General features: G+C 41.0%; 1 protein-coding gene across 6 annotated transcripts in view; it reads right to left on the reverse strand.

Annotated features, from left to right (window-relative positions):
- The window catches only part of SGCD (sarcoglycan delta), a 346,958-nt gene that overhangs the window by 51,669 nt on the left and 267,371 nt on the right, over window positions 1-27,918 (reverse strand). For all 6 annotated transcript variants that reach the window (XM_069772344.1, XM_069772341.1, XM_069772343.1 and 3 more), the window contains one exon: window positions 22,628-22,729. In XM_069772344.1, coding sequence (XP_069628445.1) covers window positions 22,628-22,729 — 102 coding nt within the window. The remainder of the gene's footprint in view (window positions 1-22,627; window positions 22,730-27,918) is intronic.

The following is a 27,918-nucleotide window of genomic DNA, read 5'->3' on the forward strand; positions in this document are numbered from 1 at the left end:
GGACGGCTGCCTGAGACCAGCCTGCTTGAGACACCCAGAGCTTTGCCTAATGCCTGCTGCTAATGGCCCCAAGGTTGGGCGTGCGGTTGAGGTGCATTAATTTTTATTGACCAGGATAAAACCATAGTCCACACCTCTGTTTGGCCCAGATAATGTCCCAGAGACTAGCCTTGTTTTAGGGATGCTTAGCTTTATTGCCAGTATAAGCCAACCAACCTGTTATTTTAAAATGTGCAGGTGATACGGGACCTGACCTAAGCTTCTTGAAGGTCATGCTGTTTTGGGAGGGTGGCTGACTGCAGCAGTGCATTTCAGCCTCAAGTCTGCAACATTACAGCCAGCTTCAGCTGACTCCAATGGGTGACTGTATCTGCCCACCACACAGCCACGTGAGTGAGCCATGCCCATGGGCTGTGAACCAGAAAACCTTATTAACATGTAGAAAGTGCCTTTGATCTCAAAGCACTTATGAACCATCCCGCACGTACCACTATCACATTCCAGACTGGAATGCCAGCTTGGGACCAGACCCATCCCATCGGCTCCGGAGATACCCAGGATATGAAGTCTTTCCCACTTCCCACTTGACCAGAGAGATTTCTATCCATTTTTCGCTTTTATGCTTTAAATATACCTCTGAGAGAAGAGCTAGAGCAGCTGTTAACACACAGGAGCCACACAGCTACCTGGCAACATCCATCTCAGGTATTTCTCCCGCAGAGCGAAGCCAAAGAAAACCCACAGAGAAAACCATCTGGCTCCTTCTGTGTGCAAACACATCCAAGACACCCGGGAACTCGTGTTTTCTACAGGCAGCCCCAGTCCACGCGGCTGGTTTCTCAGGGGCTATTAGCCACCTACGGCACTAGCACAGGGTGACCCCAACTTAAATAATCCAAAAATCTGATGTGCGAGGTGGAAATTCACTGCCAGTGAATCTCTTCATAATGTCTAAAGCAGGCAGCTGATTAAATTCATCAACTGACTAAGCCATAGGATCGGTAGAGGGGATAAAATAGCAAGAAAATCACCAAGGTGTTGAAAATTTTATGTCCGTGTGCTTCCTCCACCATAGTCTTTTTCCAGTGTTTCAAAATCTTTCCATTAGGAATGAATAATCAGGATGGGGATAGAGGATCGTGTAGGTCAGGTATGTTTTCCTTGCCTCCTGAATTTATAAGGAACATAACTAGTATTTGCATAAATGCCATTTTTCTGGATTATGGCAGCAGGACTAGGTTGTCTGCATATAAAATATAACAGGAGCACAAGAATGCACTCATGGGAGTCCTGTGATGGACTGGAGCTTCAAGGAACACTTCTAGTGATGGGTAAGCAATTCCCAGCAGTGTTTGCAGAAAACAAACCTCAGAAAACTAAAACAAAACCAGCCCCACACCTGACCAAACATTCACAATAGTTAAATTTGTTGCCTTAAATATTCGTGCTGCATGCACCCATGGGATCAGCCCTTCAGCAAAAAAGGGGGAAATAGGATTTATTTGATCACTTATAACTAGACCATTATGGCTACATTCAGACTATTTACAACTAAATAAAAATAATAAAAAGAAAGAATTCTACTTAATCATTTCCAGACCTTGGACAAGTTGCAGAAGCTCTTGGGGTCTGTCTCCCCACACACTAAATGAGGACAAATCATCCTTATACACCTCTGTGATGTGTTTGACAGCTTAAGTAATATAGTATATGAAACTGAAATATGATTAATAAGTTAGAAGGAAGGAGCAGTGGTAATGACTGGTAATGATTTTGCTCTTTTTTATTAATTTTTATTTGTGATCTTCTAGAACCTAGAAATTTATTTTGATTACTATTTTATGGTTAATAGCACAGAAAAAAAGATGGCTTCACTTGAATACCCACTTGCTCTGGTATTAATTCTCCACAGCCCTGATCAGGGACCTAATTTGAACACCCCCAGCAACAGCAGTTTACTGCAACATTTTCATCTCACACTTACAGATGAAGGGTATTTTTAAAGGCAGATAGCTACAATCTGCATAACCTATAGTCAAAGGTGAGACAATAACCACTATAAACATGCCATATAATGGACAGAAAGGTCACATTTTTGACTTGCACTATTTGACTTTTGTTTATGGAATTATGCAAGTAGCTATAGTGTTTTGAAAAGGCCAGGAAACCTTCTAGTTCAAATTCAGGTAGGAAAAATAATTCAATCCCCACAGCTTTGAAACTCTGTTACTGATCTGCATAACAGGAGATTGCACTACAGAAGTATTACAAGATAAGCCAAGTGGTTAATATAAAAGAGTCACAGAAAAAGTTCCTCTGAAGAAGTCTTACAAGACAAGCTAAGAGCTGGTATCCACCTACGAAAGACTTAAAATACATAATCAGACCTTGAAACGCTTACCCCAGCATAGTCATCTCATTCACTGATTCAGAGCTCAGATTCATGCAGCCTTCAAAAAACTAAATTTCCCTAATGGAAGACTTATGTTTTTATTGGTCTGCAGGGAAGGAACATTTCAAGCGCTTAATGCAATGCCTGCTCTCATTTTCATAATTCTTATTCCATTAAGAAATGAAAAAGAGCTGAAAAAATTACTCCTTTTTGCTGAAAAGTCTGCAGATTTCTGTCCATCATCTTCTGTTTACAAAGGTAACAACACTGACATCTTTTACACACTGAACATTTAAAAAATTCCTCTGTTGCAAGCTTGGTGATGATGTCAGCTTCCTTCAATCACACAGAAAAAAAAAATTAAAGCATTAAAATTTCTTAAAACAGTTAGAAATTATAACTGAAAAGACAAAACCTTTCACTTGTCTTACACTTCCATGTTATCATGACACAAAATTAAGTATTCTGATGCACATGAGCAAGTGGAAATCTAGATCAATATGGCATCATCACCACAATAAAAATAATTATGTAGTGAAGTCCTATTCTCATAAACTGCCATAAACACTTGATAGACCTAGAGTCAGAATATCAACATGCAATAAATAAGCACATCTGACTAATTATAACACTGTATGTATGAGACACGCCACATTTCTGAAGTATAATATGCAATAATCCAGTTCTGAATCTTTCCAGATATATAATATTAAAGAAATAAATATATTTTACTCTTAGGATTGATGCAAAGAAAATGGAATTGAATGGAAAACTGGGTTAAGTATTCTTTTGGGTTCACAAAAGTAGGGAAAATAATATTTTTGTCTACCTGTTTCTTTTCAAAGTGTTCAACCCAATTCTTCAGAAAAGTACATTTGAGATAAAATACATCTGATATCTCCAGTCACATAATAACCCAACATATTTCACTGCCTGCTATCGGATGTACTGAGAAATCTCTTTCTCTGTCATTTGTTCTTCTTCCTCTCATCACAAACAAGACAACAAGGTTTCCCCGCACCTCTCTTCACAAAAGCAGATGCTGCTCCCAGCCCACATGCTGCCACTGACTTGCTCTGTATGCTCAGACTCGGCTGTTATGACTTTAACCTCTTTACAACAACCCTCTGTTAACTGTGCTGTGTTAGCAGAGTCCTAGTGTACGTCCATCTTAGCCATCCCATTGCCCTGCACTGAACTACAGCCTTTGATTTAACTTCCTATGCAACTTTGCAAATTAAATCAGTGGTCACCTCTTTCCTGACACTATTTTACATTATTGCTTCTTTCCAGTGGTTCCTTTGATCATTCGGCTGAAGAGACTGATGTAGAGACATCGATGGGAGTAGGATGCATTTTTTTCCCCTTCTGCATTTTTCCTGTTTGCTTCTGATTTATTTCAAGCTTTCTCCTTGCAGGATACTGATGGAGGATCCCACCCTGCTCTGGGCTGCAGCTCCATCTCTGGGGGCAGGTGAGGCTGGGATCTTTTAAGGACTCTTTGGGCTGGTTATCTACTTCCAGCCCACCATGAATCTACTATTAATCTGCAGGAAATTCTACACAGTAAATACATCATTCTGCCTCTTACTCCAGCCCCTCATTAGCAGACCCAATGGACTAACAATAATGCAAATGTTTGTAGACACACAAAAGAAGTTGCCACAGCTATTCAATATATTAAAATGTTGGACACATGCTGCAGAATAATGAACGTGAAAAGTGCAAAAATACGTCAAAACAGTACAGCTTGTTTCCTCACTAAGCAGTGAGATATCCAGTAAAACGCAGAAGACTTTGCAAAAAGTTTTGACTGATTGCTAGGTTAAACACATGGCAAAACAAGCCCTAACAGCTCACTAACTGGCTGTCTTTGGCTTACTTTGGAAGAGATGCTAAAAACTCCTAGATCAGAAACTAAAACAGAAAAAGCACTTTGACTGACAACCTTAATTTGCAGCTGAAGTAATCCCAACCAGTGCTGTCTTTAAGGAAATTTAATACTTTAACAGATGTCCTTAGACTGTTTTAGGAAGTTATTAAAAATCTTTGGAAATCCTTTTAAATTTTAACAGGCAATTTTAAAATAATGCATCACAGTCGGTGTGTTTGTAATTTGGATGGTCAAAAGGAGTAGCTTTGATTTGATCCTGTGGATTCAAAGACTTCACACAGTAAGTGCATGTGAAGCTTGTGGAAATAATGGAAACGGTGAATTTCCTGCAGGCTTGACAAAGTAATGGGAAAAATTAAAATATTTAAGCATAATCCAGGTTGGCAAGGAGCACTCTACGGAGAAGCCACTCAGAGCACTATTCTCCTGCTCAACTGTACCTCTCACTGACATTACAGAAAGAGAACACTGCTCCACACGCAGCTGGACTGTCGGAGAGCAAAAGCTCATTTTCCGTAAAGCAAGCAGCCAGCCCACTATGAGAGCAAAAGCTCTCCTTCACCTGGCCTACAGCCACAAGCAGCACATTCACTTGCCTGCACCCTTGAGAGCTGTTTTAAGGTGCTGCTGATAGAGGGGAAGTATTCATGCGGGTTATAACAAATACACGGCTCTCTTGAAGTCCAATCAGTCCTACTATACTAGCAGCTAAATGTGACAGTAGTAGTAAGAGCAATGATACTTACTGCCCTGCATTGCATTTTCCGTTGGTAGGGACAACTCATAGCTGCACGAGGTAACGCTTCCAAGTTTTGTCTGGAGTGGCAAGTATTCATTGCCCCTTAACTGAGACACGAAGCAGTAATTTCAGGGCACCTGAAATGTCCTTCACCAAGAATGGTAAACTGCTAATGAAAACCCATAAAAACATCACCTTGGCAGTACTTCCTCACGTCACCGGACCCAGCAGCATGCACTGCCTGGGACACAGCAGGGCATGCAAGCTCATTTTTGCAGTTGTCAGGCATGTTCACAGACCTACCAGGAAAGCTGACTTTTTAACCCTTAGTCTGTCATTTTTGGTCAGTTGACACAGGTGTGCTTAAATTAGTATCCCTGACCCAGTTTTACATGTTCCCATATGACTTGCTCATCCTTCAAAGGGAAGGACTGATAATAGCCTCACTACATGACACTAAATGCAGAGTTTCCTAACCACAAAGATCTCCAGAACATGCTGTGAGTAGACAGTCCGATAACCCAGACCTGACCCTGAGCGTGCATTTCTTTCCCCCACTCCTGCCTTGAGAACAGAAACACCTTTGGGGAGTGTCTGATGCTGGAAAAGCTCAGAGTTGCCCCCATAAAACAGAGAGTTGGGAGGAAACAATTGAGTAAAAAAACTTCAGAATTGGTAACAGATGCTGCAGAGATCAAGCAACTGGCACCGCCGTGAATCACAGCAAACCTCACCAGAACATCGTACAGACATTGTGCACCTCCTGAAAAGCAAACAGACAAAACGCTGGACAGCATCTATCTTTGGCTGTGAAGAAGACAAACTTGGGAGTATCTAGTGAACCCCATGCCTAAGATCACACTTGGAAGAGCAGCCTGGCCTTCATCTACCTCAACAGAAAAACTAGACTTCAGGCCAAACTTGCAGGCCAACCATTACTGTTTCTATTTCAAAAATAAACCCAATAGCTCTTCCTCCTGTTTCTGATCTAGCTCCCCACAGCAAGAATAGGATTTTGCCCAGAAGCCTTCTGGCACAAAAATTTAAGTCATGTAGCTAAATCCCTAGGTGCTAGATTGAAAACATCCCTTAATAAGATTTGAATGTACTTTTTGTTGTTTAATCACTGAGCCTCTTTTGATCTTGATTTTGTCCTTCAAACAGCTGAATATAATGTTCATGTAACTAAATCCCTTTTTTAGAATACCTTCTGATTTGACAGTGTAAGCTTTTCATAGCAGAATGAAAGCAAACCATGAATGGACTTGGTAACAAACAAATTTAAAAATATGCTACAAAATGCCCCAGTATGTGCCACATTTGTGTCTAAAGATGATCGCTTTTAGGAAGGAGGCAATAGGTCCGGTGGAGAGGGAACAAAACGTAGTCTGCATCTTCTTCCAGGAAACAAACTCTTTTCACAAGTGTAATGCGCCCAGGTCATATAACCTGGATCAGTAATGGAGCTGATAGAGCCCTGACCTGCAACTGGCACTCAAAGACATAAATGTAGTATCATGAGCTGACTTAATGTGCTGTGTTCCAACTTCTGACACTTTATTGTATTCAAATGCTTAAAACAAAATATTCAAGTTCCTTCTTCTATGCAAAGAAGGTACAGTCACCTTTGCAGAAAGATACGTTTTACAGTACCATGAAGATCAGAAAATACTGTGGTTCCACCCAACGTGACATATTTTAACAGCATAGATAGTGCACATGCTGGAGTTTTATGTCCAATACCACCCCCCCCCTCGTTTATGGCATTTCTTCAAGTTCATTTTAATAACAATAGAAACAAAAGATAAATTTCCCACTGCTGCATTAAAGCAATTGCATCTCTGACTCTTCTTTGTAAAGTGTAAAGAAGGGAGGTCTGTGATGTGAGATCTAAATGACTGGGTTCTGCTTTTGGACGGCTACCCGAGGGGGTTTGTATCCTTCAAAGTGATTTATTTCTGGCAATCTAGGGGTTTCTCTAGAAGAATACCTGTAATAATCTCATGAACACAGTGCTTCAAGAGAGTGGCTACTTCTTCAAGATCCTAATCAGCTGCTTTGCCGCAGAGATTCTTCTGAAAATTAAATTACACCACATCTGCTAACATTAAAAACAACACCAAAAAAATCTCCAAGACTTTACATCTTCCTTGACTTCTTTGCTATTCTTTTTTCTTTTTTTACTTCATTGGCTTATCATATGAAGAAAACCACAGATGATGTGATGAAACCGATAGGCGTACACATAAAAATAAAATGCAACCATGCATGTTGGAGTTCTATTCAGTACCCACGGGGGTCGGAAATCTGGATTTGTAATGTCTGAAGGCTGCTGCACATTCACAAAACTTTCTGTTTGATATGAATGCTGATATGAAGAAAACAGCACAACTTGTAAAATAACTAAATAATTCTGAAAATGCTTCAAGCACTTCATTGCACTCTGCGTTCACCCAAAGGTGTTATACCAGAGTCAATCAAATATGCGCTGATGATTAACTTTCCATCACCGGGGAATGGCTCTCCCTCATACAAACTAAGCAGGACTCGAGAAACTGTGATGCTCTTAAACAGGGGAACAGCGGTCCTAGGTTCTCAGCAAGGTGATTATCACTTCCAGTAAAAATCAACCAAGTATTTACTAACCATTTCAATTTACTTGAATTCTTCTGCAGAAATACCAAACCACAGTTGCTGCTCAGTGGCAGCTCGCACCAATCTGCTCCTTGTCTATAGGAGGTGTTGTAGCAGCGGGACTATGGATTTGTGCTAAGTTATAGCCTATTTTCTGCCTCAGGCTGTCCTAGTTATGGTCAGACTCCAGTGGTGACAGATCTCCTGCTGAAGTGAACACACTGTAGATAGGCACAGGACCATAGGAGAGAGGGAGAGAAAAGAAAAGAGCTCTGCTGAGGTTTAAAATATTCTAAATCATCCAACTATATAGCTACTCCACTGCTCATAACTTTTACTCCAGGCAAGTGTGCAGACCTCTGTTCATGTGTTTTCATTTTTATGGCCTTTCTGGTATGCCTACTGCCTGCCTTAAACATTTTTTAAAACTGCTGGTAAATCATACCTTACTATCTGTAAAAGGCATTTGAAGACAGTATTAAAATTAGACAGAACTGGTAATTTCTGAGTTACTTTCTCTTACTATCAGCATTACTTGGACCACAGTGCAATCAGAAACAACTAGGATCTCACTCAGTTAGTGAGGTAAATACACATTAAAGAGTACATACAGTTAATACTAAGAAAGGCATAGTGGTATTTTCCAAAAGTCTGATTCAGCAGAGACGCTTGGGTTCTGCGACGCTCACAGCACCTTTTAGGCATTCTGTCACTGCACTGCGTAACGCTGAGTTATATATCCAGATATTTTTCTCCAAGAAGGCTAATAACGTGGCTATCTCCGAACATTGCTTTGAAATTATAACTTTCCTTTGCTGCATGTCATGGATCGCTTACTTCTTGTATTAGATTATAAATGGCCATCCCAACTTACGTATGCATGTACAGCATGAAACACAGGCAAGATCCTAGCAGAGGCCCCTGGTGTTACTGAAATTCAGCTGCTGCTAATAAGAAGAAGGGAAAACATTTCCATCTGTCTGGATTGGGAAAAAGAATTCATGAGTCTCTGATTCATCTGCATCCATATGCTGATATGTAGACAATACTTACGGACACATAGCCTAGGCGAGGTAGCCAGCAACAGAAATCAAATCAATCACAGATCACAGCATGTGATTTGCCTAATTATGAGTAACACCTCACATTTTTTATCTGCGCAAAAAGCACTCTGTGAACGAGCAGATGGCATTGCTATGGGATGGCACCATCCTCGACAGTTGCAGATGCAGAGCATTTACACAGCACGCTGAAAAAATGACACAACACAAGCTGCTTCCTGGGAAAAAGATTCAAATTGAACAAGTGTCACCAAACAAAATACACATATTTATTGATGTTCTGAACTTATCTGATCCAGCCTCTCTCCTCAAATCAAATACATACGCGCAGGCCAGGCAGCGATGCTATCTAGACATCATTAAAGTTTCTTAGATAGAACTGCCACGTGAGCTGCCTAGCACCGAAAAGCGGAGATGCAGACCAACTTGAGTCTAGTTCCAACCTGCAAACAATTTAAATCCACACAAGCAGAATCAATAGGAAGAAGCCCTGCAGAGAAAGCAATTACACTGCAAAAGCAACTATATTACAGCACGGTTACGGCTGGGAGGCAGGACGCAGAAGGCCATCCTCACTTCTGTGATTACCCAGTGGAGTTCTCTCCAATGCATCTGGCCTGTGAAATGACAAGGTTCAGCCCGGACATGTTCCTGCAATCAAAGCGGTTTCTGGGCTTCTATTGCAATTATAAAGCAATTCTTTATGAGACCTGCCCTTCAGGTTTGCTGTGCTCCATAGGCAAATGCAGGTCTGTGCATCAGGAAACAGGTTTGAAGGGCTCAGTGTGCTCTCCTTTTCAGTAGCTTCATGGGAGTAATAATCTCATTTCCCAGATCTGCAATTATTTATTCACTGGTGACTGTGCACTTGCCACTGTACAAGACACAAAGAAAGATCATCTGACCATTCCTGGTGACAGAAAATTCAGGTTTTCTATTCAAATTCTTGCTTTTATTTGTGGTTTGTCTGCATTTTTCTTCCTGAGCTGCTGTAAGCACATACACTGGTGTGACAGGTTTGAAGCAGCTATAAAATGATTGATGAAAACCATATTTTGGCCTTATTGTGGGAATATTTATTGTAGAAATATACTCATAAGGGCATATCTGGGAAAATGGGAAGGACAGAAAAGAAAGGCTGGGCCCATGACTGTACCTCTGATACCAAAGTAATTTGATCTGCTTTAATTATGATCCAGGGTTATGGGGTCACAGAAACATTTGCACAAACTGTTTTTGAATTGCTTTTATCTAACCACTTTGTTTCTTCTGCTGCAATGATCAATAGCCAGCTTTAAGACGGATGCTCTGTTGGTCTACATGACGAGACAGCGGGGCTAAACTCTGACCTGCAGTGCCATAACAGTCGATGTGCAAGTTAGTGCCAGACAGGAATCATCTTGGAGAGGAAGAACCGCAGACCTCCATCGCACTTGGAGAGGCTGAACATCTAACAGCCAAGGCAGTAGTACATTTGAAAAGGTAAAATGACAGATGCAGCTAAGCATGTGACATGAAATTGGATCGATCTGGAGGAAAGATGCTAAATCATGCTGGATGTTGCTCCACTGAACACAAGTACCTACAGAGAGAGCATGACAGCAAAGGTCTGAGCAGTGGGACAATTGCATGAGCAGGAGTAGGGTGCTCTGTGTTGGGATTTGACTGTATCTTGTGGCTGCCATTCAACACACACTCTCGAGTATCTGCTTTGGGGTGAAGAGAGGAGAGGAACGCAGGGTATTGCCATGGTACAGGGCCGATGAGCAAAAATACCTCCCTAACCAACACTGCTGGGGAGTGGTATTTCAAGAGATGTCAGGCTAGCAGAAAGAGGAGCAGATGCTTTTTCCATGCCTGGAAGAAGTCAGGAATGTTGTTTGGGGAAATGGTGAGTAATGGCAAAAGCAGCCAAAGAGATTAGGATGTGTGAAGGTAAAATAGAGCACAGGGAGGCACATAAAAGCCAAGGACCCTGAATTACTCTTTGGGCAATCAGCAGGGTGGCTCAGCCTGCCTGGTTGTCTCCACTTTTAAACAGAAGGCATTTGCCTCCCGATGTTTTTATTCCTGAAGTTCTTTCAGAACTCTGGAGGAACAAAACTGATCAGTGAAGACACCCGACCAGTGGCTCCTACCAGGAAAGGGCACAGAAGGGTCCTGCGTGTGTGTTCCCGTTTCTTCTACTTCAGCTAAGCTACGCTTCCCAGAATGCTGCATAATAGATAATGTTGCAGAGAGAAACAAAAAGCCTGCTGCTCTCCCAACTGTGTACCAACATCAAAGTTCATCATTTATAAATAACAGTTGGGTTCTTAAGGAAACCTATATAGAAGTCAGTTTGCAGTAGGAACTGGGGATTTCAAGAAGTAACAAAATACAGGTAAAATATTTTGGCTTGAAGCAACAGTAAACATGCAATAAAAGGTGCTTCTCAAGCCAGCAGCATTGACAACATACATGCCATTGCCCTGTGCAGCCTTTACTTCATTTAAACAGTGAAGGATGTTCTGCAAAAAAACTGGAGGACACAGGCTCTGAACACTCAACCACAGGAAGCATCAGAGGAAACATGTTGTCGTTCATCCCATCAACCCGCTGTCCTCCAGCCATGGCTCTTTGGAAACCAAGTCACTAAATCAGCTCAGGAAGGTCATTTACTCTTGACCTTTTACAGCAATTAGTGTGTGTTTGGATTATGGATTATTTGGCCATTCACCACGTGGCTTCGCGTGTGTACAACACAACAGTGAATCTGCTTAAAGGGAAACGTCAACTGCTCTAAGGTGATGAACAGCTATGCCTGCTTTGTACTTCTAACCTGCAAAATGTACCTAGAAAAATCATGATTCTAAGAAAAATAATGGGTTGTTCACACTTACAGATCAACCTAATCAAAAGAAAGACAAAAGCTTTTGTCTAAAGAACTGAAAGCCTTGCTGGATAGATATGCTTGTTCTGTCAGACAAATGACCTCTCTTCTCCCCTCAATCAACCTGACTGTAACTTTATTTATTTCTCCACTTTTAAATATTGATGCCTTACAAAGCTTCTCATTGGAAAAATCACATCTTACTCTTCAGCTGTGCTGCCTTGGGCTGCAGTCCTGTCAGATCACATCCAAGAGGAAGGCTCAGCTTGCATTAGTACTTGGAAAAGAAGACTTTCCAGGCACTGTGAAGAGAGATACGGATGATTCAGTGAACAGCAAGCTTCTCTCCAAATCAGTAGCCACCCATTCAAGGGCAATCTTTTGCAGCTGCTGCTGGTTTCTTAGCAGAGAAGCAGAACTCAGATGTTAACCACTTTTATTCATTAAATGCCCCATGACAAATCCATCCCTTGTCTAAATCAAGAGAGAGAAAATGGAACAGTATATTGTTCTGCTCACAGAGAAAAAGAACTAGAAGCAGAGTATCAAGCTGTAGCTGGAAAGAAAGAGAAAGGAAAAAGCTTAGGTCATAAAAGCAATTTTCATTGCCTAGTTTTAGCCTACGAATTAAAAATCCAATAGAGTATACTGCACTGACTAAGATACTGTGCAAATCTTGGCATGCATTTACTCAACATTTTCATAAACAGACAGTGATTTACAAATCAAATTTTAGCACTGCTGCATTTGAAATAAACTTTAAATAAAACCTTCCCTTGTAGACCATAAAGAAAGACCTTCCAAAGCAGGACGTGTCTCTATCCTTAGAAGGGATGTTTCTGGGGGAAGTTCAATGACAGCAGGACTGTACAGTTGATGCTATCTGGGGAACCTCAGTGGTGAGAAGGCAAAAGCCATGGATGGTTTAGCTCCACTGCTGCTCAGGGAAAATTTAAGGTTTGAAAGTGAGGAATATCCTGCTATTTTATGTAAGGATGGCAAACAACGACTATCTCCTGATGGACAAACAAGGAAGAAATACTGTGAGCTGAAAACACCTTGAATTTTCTTTCTGTTCCATAGGTTATTCGATTTCAGAGAGAAATGAGGAACAGACTTCCTGCTAATACTTTGTACAACCTGCCTCAGAGAATTTTAAGGCCAGACTGGAAGCAAACCTAAAAAGTTCACTGGACTCAGAATTACAGCAAATCAAGAAGAAATCAATGTACATGTAACATTTTATACTGAAAACCTGCAGTAAAAAATGAAAACAGAAACAAACAAAAAATGGGCACCATGGAAACTGCTTTCTTTCACCCCCGCTAAGGACCACTTTTTATCGTATCAGCTTTTATTTGAAAATATCTGCCCGCTCTATCATCACACTTCTTTACACCTGGGGTATGTGTTCTACTAAAATGAGCATGCACATGGATACAGGACTCCTCACACCAATCCTCAACTGCTGTAGGAGCGAATGAACAAGCCACTTTCTTCACCCTCATCCCTATCTCCTGGTCCCACTCTCTGTCTACCTACTGACAACGTAAAACCTTTTGGAGGAAAGGGCGCTGTACGTCCCCATGTTTGTAGAGAGACCAGCAGGATGCACTCCTGCCAGTGGCTTTGCTCTGCCACAGACATGCAGTATATGTAGAAATTACAGGGCATAACCCAGCAAAGAACACAACGTACGCCCAACTCTATGCATGCGAATAGCCTTAGTGATGTCAATGAAATTACTTATGTCTGTAAATTATGCACATAATTAAATATCTGGCTGGACTGAAGCCTAAATCAATGATTCACTGACAAGTCAGAATGCCTACCTCTGTGACTAGATTTATAGCCATTTTTATCACACACGTACAGTAGTGTCCTGCACTCCAACACTGTGCCACTAATGCTGGCGTGGGACCGTCCCTTCCTGAAAGACGCTGGTGTACATGGGAGTAGACAGCCAGGCGCAGCCTCAGACAAACAGAGATCAAAAATAGAGATGTTCCAACCAGGGAGATGTTAACAGCCAAAGAAATCTTATTTTTCTTTTCAAAAGCAGCAAGTCAGTTTTCCCAAGACCCTCAACCAATTTGCCCTAAAAGAACAGGAGCAAATTTAGAATTGTTCTTGTCTTTCCCTGCGTTCTTCTTTCTCTAAATTCAAGATCCGTCATTTAGAAACAATAATCAGAGCAATTCTTATTACTGGCATAGCAACTGGTAAATGAAACCTGGAAGGTCTGGCTTTCCTTTCATGTTGCAAATCAAAGAACACACAAACTGAACTGTCTGTAAAACCAGTTGTGTGTGCCTGCACTTCCTAACGACAGCACAGCTTGTCTTGTCAAGTAACGGTTGCCTTATAAAATACATAACTTTGCTGCGAAATAGTTTTGATCAGCAGAAGAGTTGCAGAAGTGTTTGCTGTCCTGTGGTAAGAAGACATGAAGCTCTGCTCTTGAGGCTTCTTGGAAATATCAGAAAAACATTCTTTTTCTTTATAATTGGATCTTGCTATTTGTCTTTCAGTGTTTCCTTGGTCTATTTGTCTCTATCTTCTATCTATCCATACTGTGTAAAGTTTTATTCCTTTTCCATTTTTAGTATTAAGAAGTTGTTTTTATATTTTAGCCTTTCCACAGCAGCCAGAATCCTGATCGTCAGCAGCGATGTCTAGACGTAGTAAATCCTTAAACTCAAGGCCTTTGCCCTTGAGAGAGAGAAATGCAGCAATACACAATCGCACACGTTTTTCCCTGAGCAGTTTCAGGTGCTTTGTAAGGCTTAGTTCTTTCTGAGGCTACAGCTTGTTAAGATGAAATTTGGATCAAGTTTTGGACTGAGAATTCAAGGCTACTCTACGAATGCGTTCAATCCCATGGGCTGGTTCAGGTCAGCTGTAGTCAACTACCAGCAGAGCTTCTGTTTTAACAGTAATACCTGTCCGGCAATACAAGTCAGCAACAGAAATCCCACAATCAGTAGGTGTGACTGATGTGTCCCACACTCATAAATCCCCCAGTAGCCCCCTGTGCCTTTTATTTTTTCTAATATAAGATTAAACATAGAAAAATAAGGATGATGTACAGCTCCTGAAGGTATAGAAGCCTGTAGGAATACTGAGAGGCCACAATAAACAGCTAATCAGGAAAAATGAGCTTCACAGGAGCTTCCCAGTTAATTCAGAGAGGTAGTGTGCAAATTCAAGATGCCAAACAGAAGCTGAATTAACAGACACTGGAAGAATGGTACATGTCCAAGGAAGGCAAGAAACTGCCTGCCAAATTCATTCAGCTCAGCCATTTTTATTTTCAACTTTAAAATCAATAATTCCACATCTTTTCTTTTTCCTTTTGGGGGAATAAACTAAATCAAATGTTTATTCTATTCTTTTAGCTCCTAGTGCCTGCACTCCTGTCTCAAGGCTTGTGACTCAGTTGAAAACACATTACCTGATTTGCAACATTTCCATGGAAATACAGCCCTACCACAAAACTCGGCCCCACTGTCCTCCTCTTCACAGCTGAAATGCAAGCAATTTCTGGGATCATGGCAAAAATGCAATGCAAAAGCTTAGAGACCACAGATCACCCAGCTTTAACCCTGCGGCTCACTTTGAGCTGTGATGCACATCACTTGTTTTTATGACTGCAGAGTCCAGCTGCAAATGTTTAAAATGAAGAGGAGATGGGAATCAGATCAGAACAGCAAAACAAACACATGATTTGAAGAGCTCCCCTCTCCTTACACAACTAGCTCAAGCAGAGAAATTTCACCTGTCAAAGGGAAAAAATCAAACATGTTGGGAGATCATTTGGGAAATTCTCCATCTCCTTCCTCCCCAGCTATTAACTAGTTCACATCAACTCCACGGCTCAAACTCCCTCCCTAGAAGGTGAAAAACACTGACTATAAAGTGCTTATTTAGCTTATGGGTTCAGATACTTCTGCAATGACCACATCAGGTTTTCTGGACACAAAATCACCACTGATGTTAGGGTAAGAAAGTACAAACATGTTGTTCCCAGAGTTAGTTCAGAGGTGTACCCATGATGAAAATACAGACAAAAGCTGAGGTAGGTAGCCCACTTGGCACAGCTGATTGACTTTAATAGGTGTTGATTACACTGCTCATATTGCATGAAATTAAAAAGCTTACAAATGTTATGAGCCATTACCCTTCCATTTAAGAGAGCTTATGACAAGTTAGCAACATTTAATGAAATCCTTTTCAAAATGCCATAGGCGGCCTCCACGAGATTTTGCTTTGAAATGCAACTTGTGGAGTTATTTCAAAAAGTTTGTTTACTTCAGAGCTTCCTCTCTTGCTCTTGTTTGGGATATTCCGATTTTGCAGCTGGTGGGATACTTCAGTTCCCTGTTGTGCTCTCAGTGTGCGGCACGTAACACCAGCTCGTTAGACAAACAATGGGGGACAGACAAAGCAAGATGTAATTCTGGTGTTATTGGAAGTACCCCTTCAGCCAGCCTACAAAATTTCCTTCAAAACTCAAAGCCGAGAGACTTCTGGCCAATTTTACTATGAAGGTAAAGGGAAATGTTTTCATAGTTGCTGTAAAATTTACTTAAACTTCCACCTTCTCAGCACACTGGAAATATCACAGGAGTCCCTAACTGCCCCCAAAGCTCTGGGGCAACCAAGGTTCAGTCTGAAGTAGGCTCTCTGGATTTTATAGCTTAAGAATGAAATTTATTAGGGGTAGAGTATATCAGTTTTATAAATCCCACTGGACACTCACAGCCTACTGCCGTACATGGACTCATATCTGCTTTGGATAGTGATGGCATCCATATCCGTGCATCAGGTGAGGGCGCTTCTGCCAAAATGATCCCTTTTGCAACTTGCTCGGCTGCTTCTGTTTATTTTTACTGTTTGTCCTGCTGACTGCCAGCTCTCCTCTCTGTTGATAGCTGTTGGGCAAGCAAGACTCAAACTGACCAAACTGAGAGAGACATTTATAGCAAAAGCACACCGGCACAGACTCTAACAACAAGTTATCTGGAGTGGTGCCACAACGAAATGCTTAACAAACCCTATAGGGGGAATATCAGATGGCCAGGCACGGCTGCAAGAAGCTTGCTTTTGTTGGCTGCACCATCACTAGCAACCTTGTTCTTTTTTTAAATTTTAACATCTGCTGCCAAAAATCAACCAAGAAACAGTAAGCTATGAAGATGTAGTTAGAGGAAGTATTGTGCTTCAGAAGTCAACCTCAGATAGTGTTTTTTCTACCCGAAGCTACAGTGGCAGCTGAACTGCCCCAGAGGCAAATGCCAGGAGACCAACATCTCCGTGAGCTGCCAGGAGCTCTTAAAGGCTCGTTCGTACCATAATATGCAAACCAGAAGACTCCTCTCTTCTTTGAAGAACCGGTCACTAAGGGAATAGTTAAACACTGGGAAGAGTAATGGCCAAAGAGGTGGTGGGAGTGCGCAGGGACTGCTAAGTGACAGCAGCATGGTGAGACGAACTTCATTTCCACCCTGTGATGGTTTCAGTGAGCGTGCTGAAATCCTTAAGCACTTTGATAGACCAAATCATCAGGAACTAATTCAATATCCTTTTATTGCTCTGTAAACTCTGACAAAGGAAGAAAAAGAATTATTCTGTCTCCTGCGTCAAAAAATAGCAGCCTTCTTTCATGCTATCTATCTGAGCCTTTACTGAAAGCTAGATTTCTACTATACAGTTTGAGCATCATACAAAGCTGCAATTATCTTGCCACCCGTGTTGCCTTCCTTCATGGGTGAATATTGCCTTTTAATCCAGATTAGTATGTTGTATTGTTTATAAATATGTATTTAGGGCTATGAGGCAGGTATGCCCCATTGTGGGCACATGTCATTGTTTAATCCAAATACATGGTTTATTGTTTTTCAGTGCATATTTTTAGCTTTGAGGCAGGTAGACCTGCAGAGCAAATAATACAAAAGAGTATGTCCATTACAGAACTGCTTCTGTGCTTTAAAATTATACCACTCTTCTTCCAGATCTGAACATAGTGAGACAAGTACATTGGCAAAATAATTATTTATCACTCTTAAAAGCTTCCTTTAAAATTTCTATCATTCAAATACTGGCTGGGGAAAATGTAAAGTGCAGACAACCATATTTTATGCACTTGCTAGTCTAGCTTTTATGCTGATGAGAACTTACTAAACACCAGTAAAGGGAATAGCAGTTATCAGCCCTAATTCACAACTGTGAATTTTTTAGGCCAAACAGATGCCCTTGCAGAATCACAGCCAAGTGTTAATGACAGGCCCAGTCCTTCTTCCACTGTAGTCACTAGTTATTTCATACGGCTTCAAATGAGACCAGGTTTGCTCCAATGCTCTGAGCTAGCATGCTGCTCTCAGCGAGACATTCACTGCCACAGCGAGCAGGATAGGGACCTCTAACATCACCCAAAGAAAGGAAAATGAAAAAAGACACTGTACTTTGCCTCGGGGTTTTTAATTTGGTGTACAGGATTCTTCTTTTAAATTCTTTTTTCAGTTGATGAAGCAGACCTTCAACATGAAACCAGCTAAATACACTAAGAGATCTCTTTTGAAAGACACTTAAAATCTCGTCAAAATCTGTTCAGTGAATTTTGCCATCACTTGTACCTGCGCAATGACAGAATAGCTTGGAGCTCGCCCAGGTAGCAGAGGACAGGCAAGAAAGGTTGGTGCCCGTGTTTAGACCTGCGTTCCCAGACCCACACATCTGTATGAGAGGTTGCAAGAGAGCTGAACAGGCAGGACCCAAGTCAAGAGCTTTATACTGCAAAAAAATCTTTGTCAGGCAAATCCATACTCTTGCCTTTAAAAGGATTCAGGGTAAGAAAATTTAAGCCCAGGTGTAAACATTTGCAAACTGGAGTTTATTTTTTCTATCTATGCACTTGAAATGAACATTGAAAGGGCAAACCCATCCTAATCCTATCATGGCAATGTCTTTCTCTGCTTCCTAAAGCTGAGATTATCATCTCATTGGTTGTCACACAGCTCCTGAGAGAAGTAATTCACTTGATTTTCCTGTATAATCACAGCACAGGATTTTATTTCTGTTTGTTACTGGAATAGAAAATACACATAGCCTGTTCTCTGTCTTGCCCCTTTTAAGTTACTTACAGACCTGGATGTGACACCCCAACTGCACTAAGAAAGCTAAATCTGTGCTCACTGTAAGTTTCAAGCAACCTGCTTGTTAGCAGCTCTTCTCAACAAAGGCAGGAAAATTTCTAGTTTTAAATTTCTATTTAAATTAAGGCAATGAAGACTGAAGACCACAAAACTGTTGCCATTCCTTTCCAGCACATAAAATTAACAATTTGTGCTGCTGCGTGCAACTTTCAGTCAAAGTTTGTCTGATTTATAAGCAAGCAGATGGTTCACATGATAGTCCACAATAAATTACAACAGTTAGAAAGACAGCTACATTTTGAGAGTGACAGTGCAGCTGAGCTACAGATGGGTTTATAGATGACCCTTCCAATTTTTAATAATCTCCATAATTTATGTGCAAGTAAAGAAATGCAAGGATTCCTAATGCACCTTTTTGACTAAGTACAAATCACTTTTATTTACGCAGGCAATACTTCATGGTCCAGTTAACTTCTTAATTAAAGGCAGCAAGATGCTCATGTTCCATGCAAGTGGCATGGAAAATACTGTTTAGTGTGCAATATGTTCAGCTGGGAGTTTAAGATGCTCTGAACACTCCTGGAAAAGGGAATGCATCTATCTCATTTCTTTAAAACAAGACTACAAGGGTGCAAACACTGCTACCACCAGTTACTATTCATTAATCTCCAGATAAACCTTAGGCTCATGCAGTAACAAGGTTATTTTATTTGCAAGCTCTGATGCTTAGAAATAGGCTCCTAGTCCAGGAGGCACTACAAACCCAGTATTACTGAGCCAGGACTAGGATCCTCATTATATGAAGACAGAGGGATTTGGGGGGGGTCACTTTTGAATGGATGAGGGAAAAGGAAAGCGAGCCTGGGGAGGTGTCATTCCTGAGACAGGAGGCAGCAGTGATGCAGAAAGAAACCAGCTGGAAGCAGCTTTAAGAAGCCAGTTCATATTAGTGATTTTAATGGCCACTTCTCTGGGATGGGACTGAACCACCTCGGTCCAATCCTTCTGCTAACATTTTTGAAGGGACTCCCAGAAAGATGCCTTTGTTGGGTTGTCACCAATTGCATGCTACAGCACAACAGATTTAGTTCTTCTTGGCTGTAATTTTGGTTGCAATGAGTTACCTTCCAAAAGGAGCACAGCTAAATGCAACTACTCTGTTGAGAGGGTGATGAAGGGAGCAGCACCTACTAGAGCTCTTTAAGGCACAAACTACAGAAACTCCGAAGTTCCCACAGAGCCAGTCTCTCTGGATGACATTTGAGGGCTATTCCTCCTCTCTAAACCTTGGTCTTCCCTTCCTGCCAAATTAATATGAAAAAGAAATCCAATTTTAATTGGAAATCCAAAACTATCTTTAAACCAGAAGACACAGCTCCTAGGAATGCAAGCCTGTGTGTAATTTTAAATACCACCTTCCTGGGACTTAAGAGGTGCAGCAGAGAAGAAGAGGCACCAGTGACAAATTCAGGCTTTCAAGAATTATCACAATTCATGTTTTGGAGATATTTCAGCAGGGATTGCCCAGCTCTGCCTGCAGCAGGGCAGCATGGGGAGCCGCACTGCAGAGACACACGAGTGGGAAAACCCACTCCATGGAGGTCATGGGACTGCAGCCACTTACACAAAAAGCAATTCTTCCCCTGCCACTTCCACGCAGCACCAACACCCCTTCAGCTGCTACACAGAACGACAGTGAAATTAAATTTGTTGTTTTTTTTTTTTAAAAATGAAATCTGCCTATAAATAACTGGTGTCTGAAAGTCTTTTGAGCTTTATATAAAACCATTATCTATTACTGTACACAACTCTTAGGTTGTTTAATTAAACATATGAAAAATATTATATGTCAACTTATTTCTGGGATGCTCTTTACCGTTATTTGTCATATTGTTTCTGTTATACTTTGCGTATTTAAAGGTGCATTATGCACTTCTGAAACCCAGAGAAGACTACTAGGGAATTAATACGGATGTTCATCTGTACTACTGAGTGCTGAGTTTGGCACTTTATTGTAGCAATATTCATCCAGCTCAGGAACTGCTAGTACACTTCCCTCCAAGAGAAAACTGGGTCATACTACTGTTCTTCAAAATAATATAACATTTATTATTTAATAATATTTTTAAATCTTCTGTAACTATCATCCTTTGATTGACTGCAACCCTTTCATTTGCTTACAAGAGGCCAAATTCACACACAGCACAAGTTGATTGAAATCAATAGGATCACCCCTGTTGCTCCCAGCCCAACAGTAATTCCAGCGTTAGCATGAGCAACCTGAAAGCCAGCACAGGCTAGTCCAGTTTAACTTCTCTGGGAAGTCAGAGAAACTATACGCATTGTTTATGTAACTATATAGTTAATACAGTTTCCAGGACTCATCTACTGAAGCCAGCAGGGATGCTCCAACTCACTAGGCTGGAGATGAGACTTTCTGGCTTGCAGCTAGATCCTTCTCTGGCTAACAGCAAAAATAATCCTGGAGGAGGGATAAAGCAAGGAACACACACACACAGGCCTTATCTTATATTTCTTGTTCCTTGCATTCATTAAACTGTCAATGGTGTGGAAACTAGTTTCATAACCTCAAGAAGGGGACACCTTTTGTCCCCATTGTACTATTAAAATGTAGATCAATATGATAATATGAAAACAGTAAACTCCCCAGTAGCAAGAAGTGGTTCTCAGTTCTCTTGGTAATCAAATATTATTTCCAGCATTCTAACTAGAGAAAAAGAAATGTAAGTAGCGATTTGTCAGTCTATTTATCAAACCAAGTGCTGCACCTTTCCCACACACTTTACGTTAGAAAGTGTATGACATGTAAGGTTCTATGGTTCTGTTTTAATTCAGGGATGAAAACATTTATAGATATGAACATTTTCTTATTAACTTCTCTTCCTAAAGGATTATGGTTGTTCAAATCAATTCCTAGCCATCCTACAGAGGTTACAACCTTCAATAACTGAATCGGATATTGTATTGGCTGTTGTGTTGATTATGCTACAAGTTCCAATTTGTACAAGAGCACTGAAATGCTGAGATAAAGGGATGTTAACTTTATTTAATTAGCTATCTGCCATTGTTATCAAAATGGAAGGTTGGTATCTGACTCAAATTAACACTTTGGATCAGGAAACAAGACAGATGACATCTTCTGAGAAGGATCCTGGAAACTCTCTAGAATCATTTGAGTTATTTTAAAGCTGCTCAGGACAAACAGGACTACATTAGAAAGAGCAAAAGTCACCGACAGTCAATGAAGTGCTGCTATGAAAATGCTATTTCAATCACACTTGGGTTCTTTCTCATTTTCAGTTGTTAACATCCTTGCCACTTTTGTCAAGCAGTCTCTCCTAGCAGCGCTGAATTTTAACTGCACATAATTTTAAAACACAACATGAGATAGGACTGAGCACATAATATGGGTTTATTGTGCCAGCTAGCAACAGATCGGGCCCTTGTGCCAAGGCATCACCTCTCTGCTTTCTGCAGAAAAGGAGTAACTAGTTAAACGCAAGCTGGATTTAAGAACTGCCTGCCATCCCTCTACCTCGGAAATGTTACGTCTCTGAATTGAGGGTGGTTTATGATTTATCTCAAAAAGAGACAAAAAGACAAGGTGAAACCTCAGAGGTCCTGGAAGCATTTTAACTGTGGCTTACACAAACTAAAGCCACGTGTATCAACTTTGCAACTGCCCAGAGGGTATAGTATCCAAATGAAGTCCTCAAAGGACACCCACTGTCTCACTCCCCAAATTACATTTGTATAGAGTGGCCAAAGTAGTTTATCTAATAACCATACTGCTCTGCCACTTCATGGTTTCTTACTGTTAGGGCTACAGAAACATGCTTATTCCTTTCCCAACAACTTACTGGTCTTGACCGGATTTCTTTGGCGTAGAGAGGTTTCAAGAATTCTGAATCTCCTTCGAGCTTTAGACCCTTTTCTGTGATTCTCAGGTTCCCCATTCCATCCTACAACAAACAAAAAAGAAACAACCCCATTAGTTAAAATTACTAAATTCACCAGGATGCCAGTAGCTGATTTTTTTTTTCCGTAGAGGATAACATGTAAAGCACTGGGAGACGCTAGAGAATGCAATTACTTGTGTTACCCTTTTAGCTCTGTTTCTGTGAAAATAAAATTCTATTCAGAACAATCTTCGGTGCCCCCCAGTAAACCATTTACACAGATGAAAGATGTTCTTTTAAGCTAGTCATCTCTACTCAAAGAGACACAGCGATGTTCTGTGTTAACAGGAAACTATTCCACTGGAATATTCACTGGCTGCCTGTATATTCATATACTTTCTCATTCATAGCAAATCCGTATAAAAACTATGTGATTAATTCTACTGAACGCCATATAGAGAATATGTGATTAATTCCACTGAACCAAGAAAATAAAGTTTTGCTTTGTAGGAGTATTGCAATAAAATGCGGTAGGGAACTTGACCCCTGTTATTTGGGGAAATCTCTGCAAAACATGGACTCTTTGGTGGGATTTCTTTAGGGCTATTGGACCTTACAGCAGAAAGATGTGGAAACCTGTTGATTAGTTTCCAGTCTCAGTCTTTCCTGCGCTTTCAATATTGTTAAGATGCTACACAGCTTTATTGGAATATACATTTATGCAAATATTTGCTCTGGGAGAAGCAATGATACAACAGGAATATCTTTCCAACAGACTGCTCTCCTGTCTTGGGATAACTCCTGCCTTTTCTCTCCCACAATGATCAGCGCAGGATTGGAGCCCTCGCTCTGCTCCTTGCACAGCCCAAGCACATCACAGCAACCTGAACCTCTACATCTAAATGTTTGGGTCTCCTGAGTCATTCTTGTGCCCTTCAAACAACCATTGCAAAGTCCATCGGCCAGGCATTAAGTGACTCATGTGACATGTGTTTCTGTCCTCTCCTCATTCGGATTTCATAGTTGCAGCTATCAGTCCCCACCCTCTCCCCAGCCCTCCCAGGCTCCCCAATATCCACCGCTCCCTGTGCTTCCACAGCAAAAATCTTCTTGACAAATGGCATGAAGTGCTGGCTGCAGGTCTCCAGCAGATGACCGCAAATAGTCCCTTTTCTTTAGAAATTGCTTAGTTATGTGTGTCCAAGATGTAATGAAATATCTGACAAACTATAATAGCAAATAAAATATATGTCAAAATTTTATACGAGTTTTTCTTACAGTTTTTATGCAATAAGACAGGTATATGAATACATTGGCTTAGAGCAGAATTGGACCAAACTATATTTCACCTTTAACTTGTGAAAGTCGTAACTTTTACTAAGATGAGGGATTTAGGTTCATTTAGGCTATAATTGCTTAGAAAGGTGTGTGTGTGCGTAAGAAACATGGTGTGGATAGGGAATTGCACAGGTGAATGTATAATCAAAACCACATCAAATGCAAAATATTATTTCTAAGATTCAGGGTGATTGTCAAAGTCTGCAAGTATTGAGGTAAGTTGGGTTTTTTTTCTGAGAAAAAGATGGTCTGAAGAATACCTTTTAGCATAAATTTGACTGACTTCACTAGAATTTGAGACTAACGCTAGCAAAAGCTATGTCTCCACATGTATAAATTAAGATTGGGAAATGACCAGGAGTTGGGTAGTCATGAACTGCCATGACAATCCTCAAACATACCCCTTAAGGAATCTTTCCACCTGTTTTTTTTTTCCCCATTTCTCCAGGCTAGAGAAGAAGAAGGATGATGCTATACGATGCCTCAAGGCCTCCAGGATAAGGCAGAATACAAAAATCACAAAACCTACAATAGCTGGAGCTCAGACTGCAGAGGACATTGCAATGAGGGACACACACATCAGCACTTCTAGGCAACAGGATTCATGGTTAGTGAGAGAGACGTTGAAACCAAGGGTCATGCAGGCCACAGGATGGCAGAAGTAGTTATTTGGAGGAATTACTGATCTATAAATATGGACATGCCATACTGACTGCATAGCATCTCATTATGTAATTTAGGGATTCATTGAGAGGGACTGGGCTGCCTCCTCAAGTGCTGCTAGGCATGTCCTTAAACACTGAAGTCCAAAGCAAAAGAGCCACCTCAGCGCCTAACTCACAGCTGTTTCAGGGATTTTAGAGGAAAGAGGTATGTACTTGGGTAGAAGCCCTAAGAAGATCAAGAGAAGACCAGGAAAATCCAGGAAAATCACGTGTACTTGGACATACATCTTCAAAAAATAAACCACATATGTCCACTTCTCTTCCTCCCATTGCACGTGCACCTCCCGCACCGCAAGAGGAATCACTGTCGCTAAAGGTGAATGGCTAAGCCAAACAGAGTTGTGTGAACTATTGCCAAAAGACATGAATTTGGAGGGATAAAAATCAAAGACGTAGCATGGCTCAGCAGTGACACTGGTCACTTGCCAGAGGTTCTCCCGTTCCAAGAAGTATCATTCCCAGGGTGTACCCTGCCAAGTAAATACTTTTCTTGACAGAGTGTGGTGTCTTATGAACAAAGGCAGGCTCAGGAGCGCTGGGTGATAAAATGATCGCTGTCATCTCATTTTGAAATGAAAGCTGTAAGCAAACTTTAAACAGAGACATATGCCGAAAATGCTATTGATTATTGAAGGGAGGAGAGTGAGAGATGGGTCATAAAGTGCCGTTTGCTACATTCCTTGTCCCGGGTGTTAAATATTGGCTTATCAATTCTGGGTTGGTGGTGGCACAGAAGGGGTTCATTTGTCTCAAGCAAAAGGATGAAGGAAAATGAGTGAAATATGATTATGCACCAAAGAGCCCAGATTAAATTTTGATAGTGATATGCTTTGCAATTTGAGTGAGCAGGAATTATTATAGCTATCCGCAGACCCTCACACGTTTTGTGCTGCTAAAAAAACTACAATTTTTTTTCCCAAAATAGATATTTCAGTAAGTTTACAAGCCCTGAGGGCTTTCACATTTCAGGGTCTTCTCTGGTTTAATTATGAAAAGTAGCAGGTTGTGCGAGCTGGTATCTGCCACACATAGCTGCAAGAATGACCACTTCTGTGGATACGCAATCCTGACCCCTTCCAGGGCTCGCTCCTGAGCTGAAGTGAGGCAATACTTTACCAGTAACATGGACCAATGGATAAAGGGACCTCTCAAGTCACCAGTGAAGCTATGGGAAACCAGCAATTTTGATGCCTCACGACTATGTTCTATCCTAAATAGTGATACGGATCCAGCATTCTACTCTGCTCCTCTCTTCCATGTTTCTCTTCCTTTCTCTCCTTTACCTTTACCATTTTACCCAAGTGTCCCACACAGGATTTTTATATACAAAACCCACACATATGGGACATTCAGCTCACAGCTAGCAGGTCCTATACATCCCAAAAGAGGTATCAGGCCTATGGGACAATGTACTACCACCAAAACATCAAGAACACATCAGATTTATATATAAGTAGGTGTACATGGGTTTTCTCCACTGGGTTGGAGAAAAAGAGGCACTTCCCCATGTTATTCTTCTCAGCCTTTGATCCTTCTCAACCTCTGATCCCTGCTCACCTTTCTCTCCTCCTGCGGCTGCCAAAACTAATAAAAGCTGCACCCACCAGACATTATCTCTTGACTTCCCTGGTGCTTGGGATCAGGATGCAATGCTTAGCACTGATTCTTACCACAATTAACTCTCTGCTTCTTATGTTTCTCATCATTAAAGATGACAGCTTTTGATAGTGACAGTCTGGGTCACCAGGTGAAAAAACAAGCAAAGGTTGCAATCTCAGTTTAAAGTTAACAAGTATCCCGGCTTCTTATAGTACAATCATTATTAAATCATATTAATGTATTGTTTCCCATTAGAAAAAAAGTAAGCAGCTTGCAGAATTATACAGAGATCCCCAAATACTGACACATTAGAGAGAAATCACTGTATGAAAGACTACCTCACATGTTGTTTTGGATAAAGCATCTTCGTCCTCCCTAAATTATATGGTTTAATAACAAATAAATGTCATACTCTGCTACAGTGAATATATATGAAAGTTCCTATGAAATTTCATGGACCATGACTTATAAAATGTAGCAGAAAGTTGCCCAGAGTGACAAAGACCATGAGTTTTTATTAAACACTGTGTCTATGATTGGTATGTATCCTTATCTGCCACTCTATTGCTTGTGAATAAGGAAAAAACCCCACCAGTATTGATTATTTGATACACCAACATCTGACAATCTTTGTTTCTCCCCTTTTTATTAGCAGACTCCTCAGCAGAGAGTGAATGACACTATTGTGCTGGCACAAGCCAGCTTTGTGGGAGCTTCCCAGAGGCAAGTTCCAAACAGGAGGCACAGAGTTGGGAGCTTTCCATTACCACCTGCTTTGAATTATTTGGCTTTTTGGTAGGGCATGGTGAAAACTTTCATATAAATTTTATCATCTACGCCCCCTCTCTTATTATGCAATGCCTTGTAAGGGGCAGGTATAAAAATCTGTGTGCATTGCTGACTGCTCTGTGTTAAAAGAGGACAGCAATGGTAAAATCCTGAATAACATAAATGTCATTTTGGTGATGCTGAATGAGTAAGGATTTTTTTTTAGTAGCTTGAGAAGCAACTCAGTTTTATGACCAATTACAAATGATGGTGTCAGTGTTAGGGGAAGAGCCCAGCATTGCTGCTAACTGATCACCAAGGCTCCTCTCTGCCATTTGGTTAGCAATGTGGTTATACATGTGGGTAAAGCCTAGCTGCTTTTTTGTTTTCCTTTTCAACAGTTGTGGGTTACTTTGATTTTTTTTTTTTTTTTTTTTTTTTTTAAATTGTATGGCTGGTATCAGGGAGATTCAGTTAACAGTATAAGTAAAAGCAGCCAACCTAACCAGAGACACGTAATTGCTGTGGTAAATATCTGGAAGTGGTGTTAGCCACACCAATCTGGACTGCTTACACACAGGAACAGGGGTAATTTTCAGTGGCGTCTGCCATCCATGGGCAGCTTTATTAGATGAGGCTGCGCTCACACCACAGCTTAACCCAGTCAAGCACCAGGGCGGCGGTAACACATATTGACTGTGGCCCTTCGTGCCAGGATGCTTTGTTCTCTACAAACAATAAATTCAGCCTCACGCTCCTCTGCGCCTCCTCTGTTCTCCTGGCATTTCTGAACATAAAGGCAAATTTGCTGTTTACTGAGGT

Source organism: Haliaeetus albicilla, chromosome 27 (genome assembly GCF_947461875.1).
Source record: "Haliaeetus albicilla chromosome 27, bHalAlb1.1, whole genome shotgun sequence".
Classification (NCBI taxonomy): Eukaryota; Metazoa; Chordata; class Aves; order Accipitriformes; family Accipitridae; genus Haliaeetus; species Haliaeetus albicilla.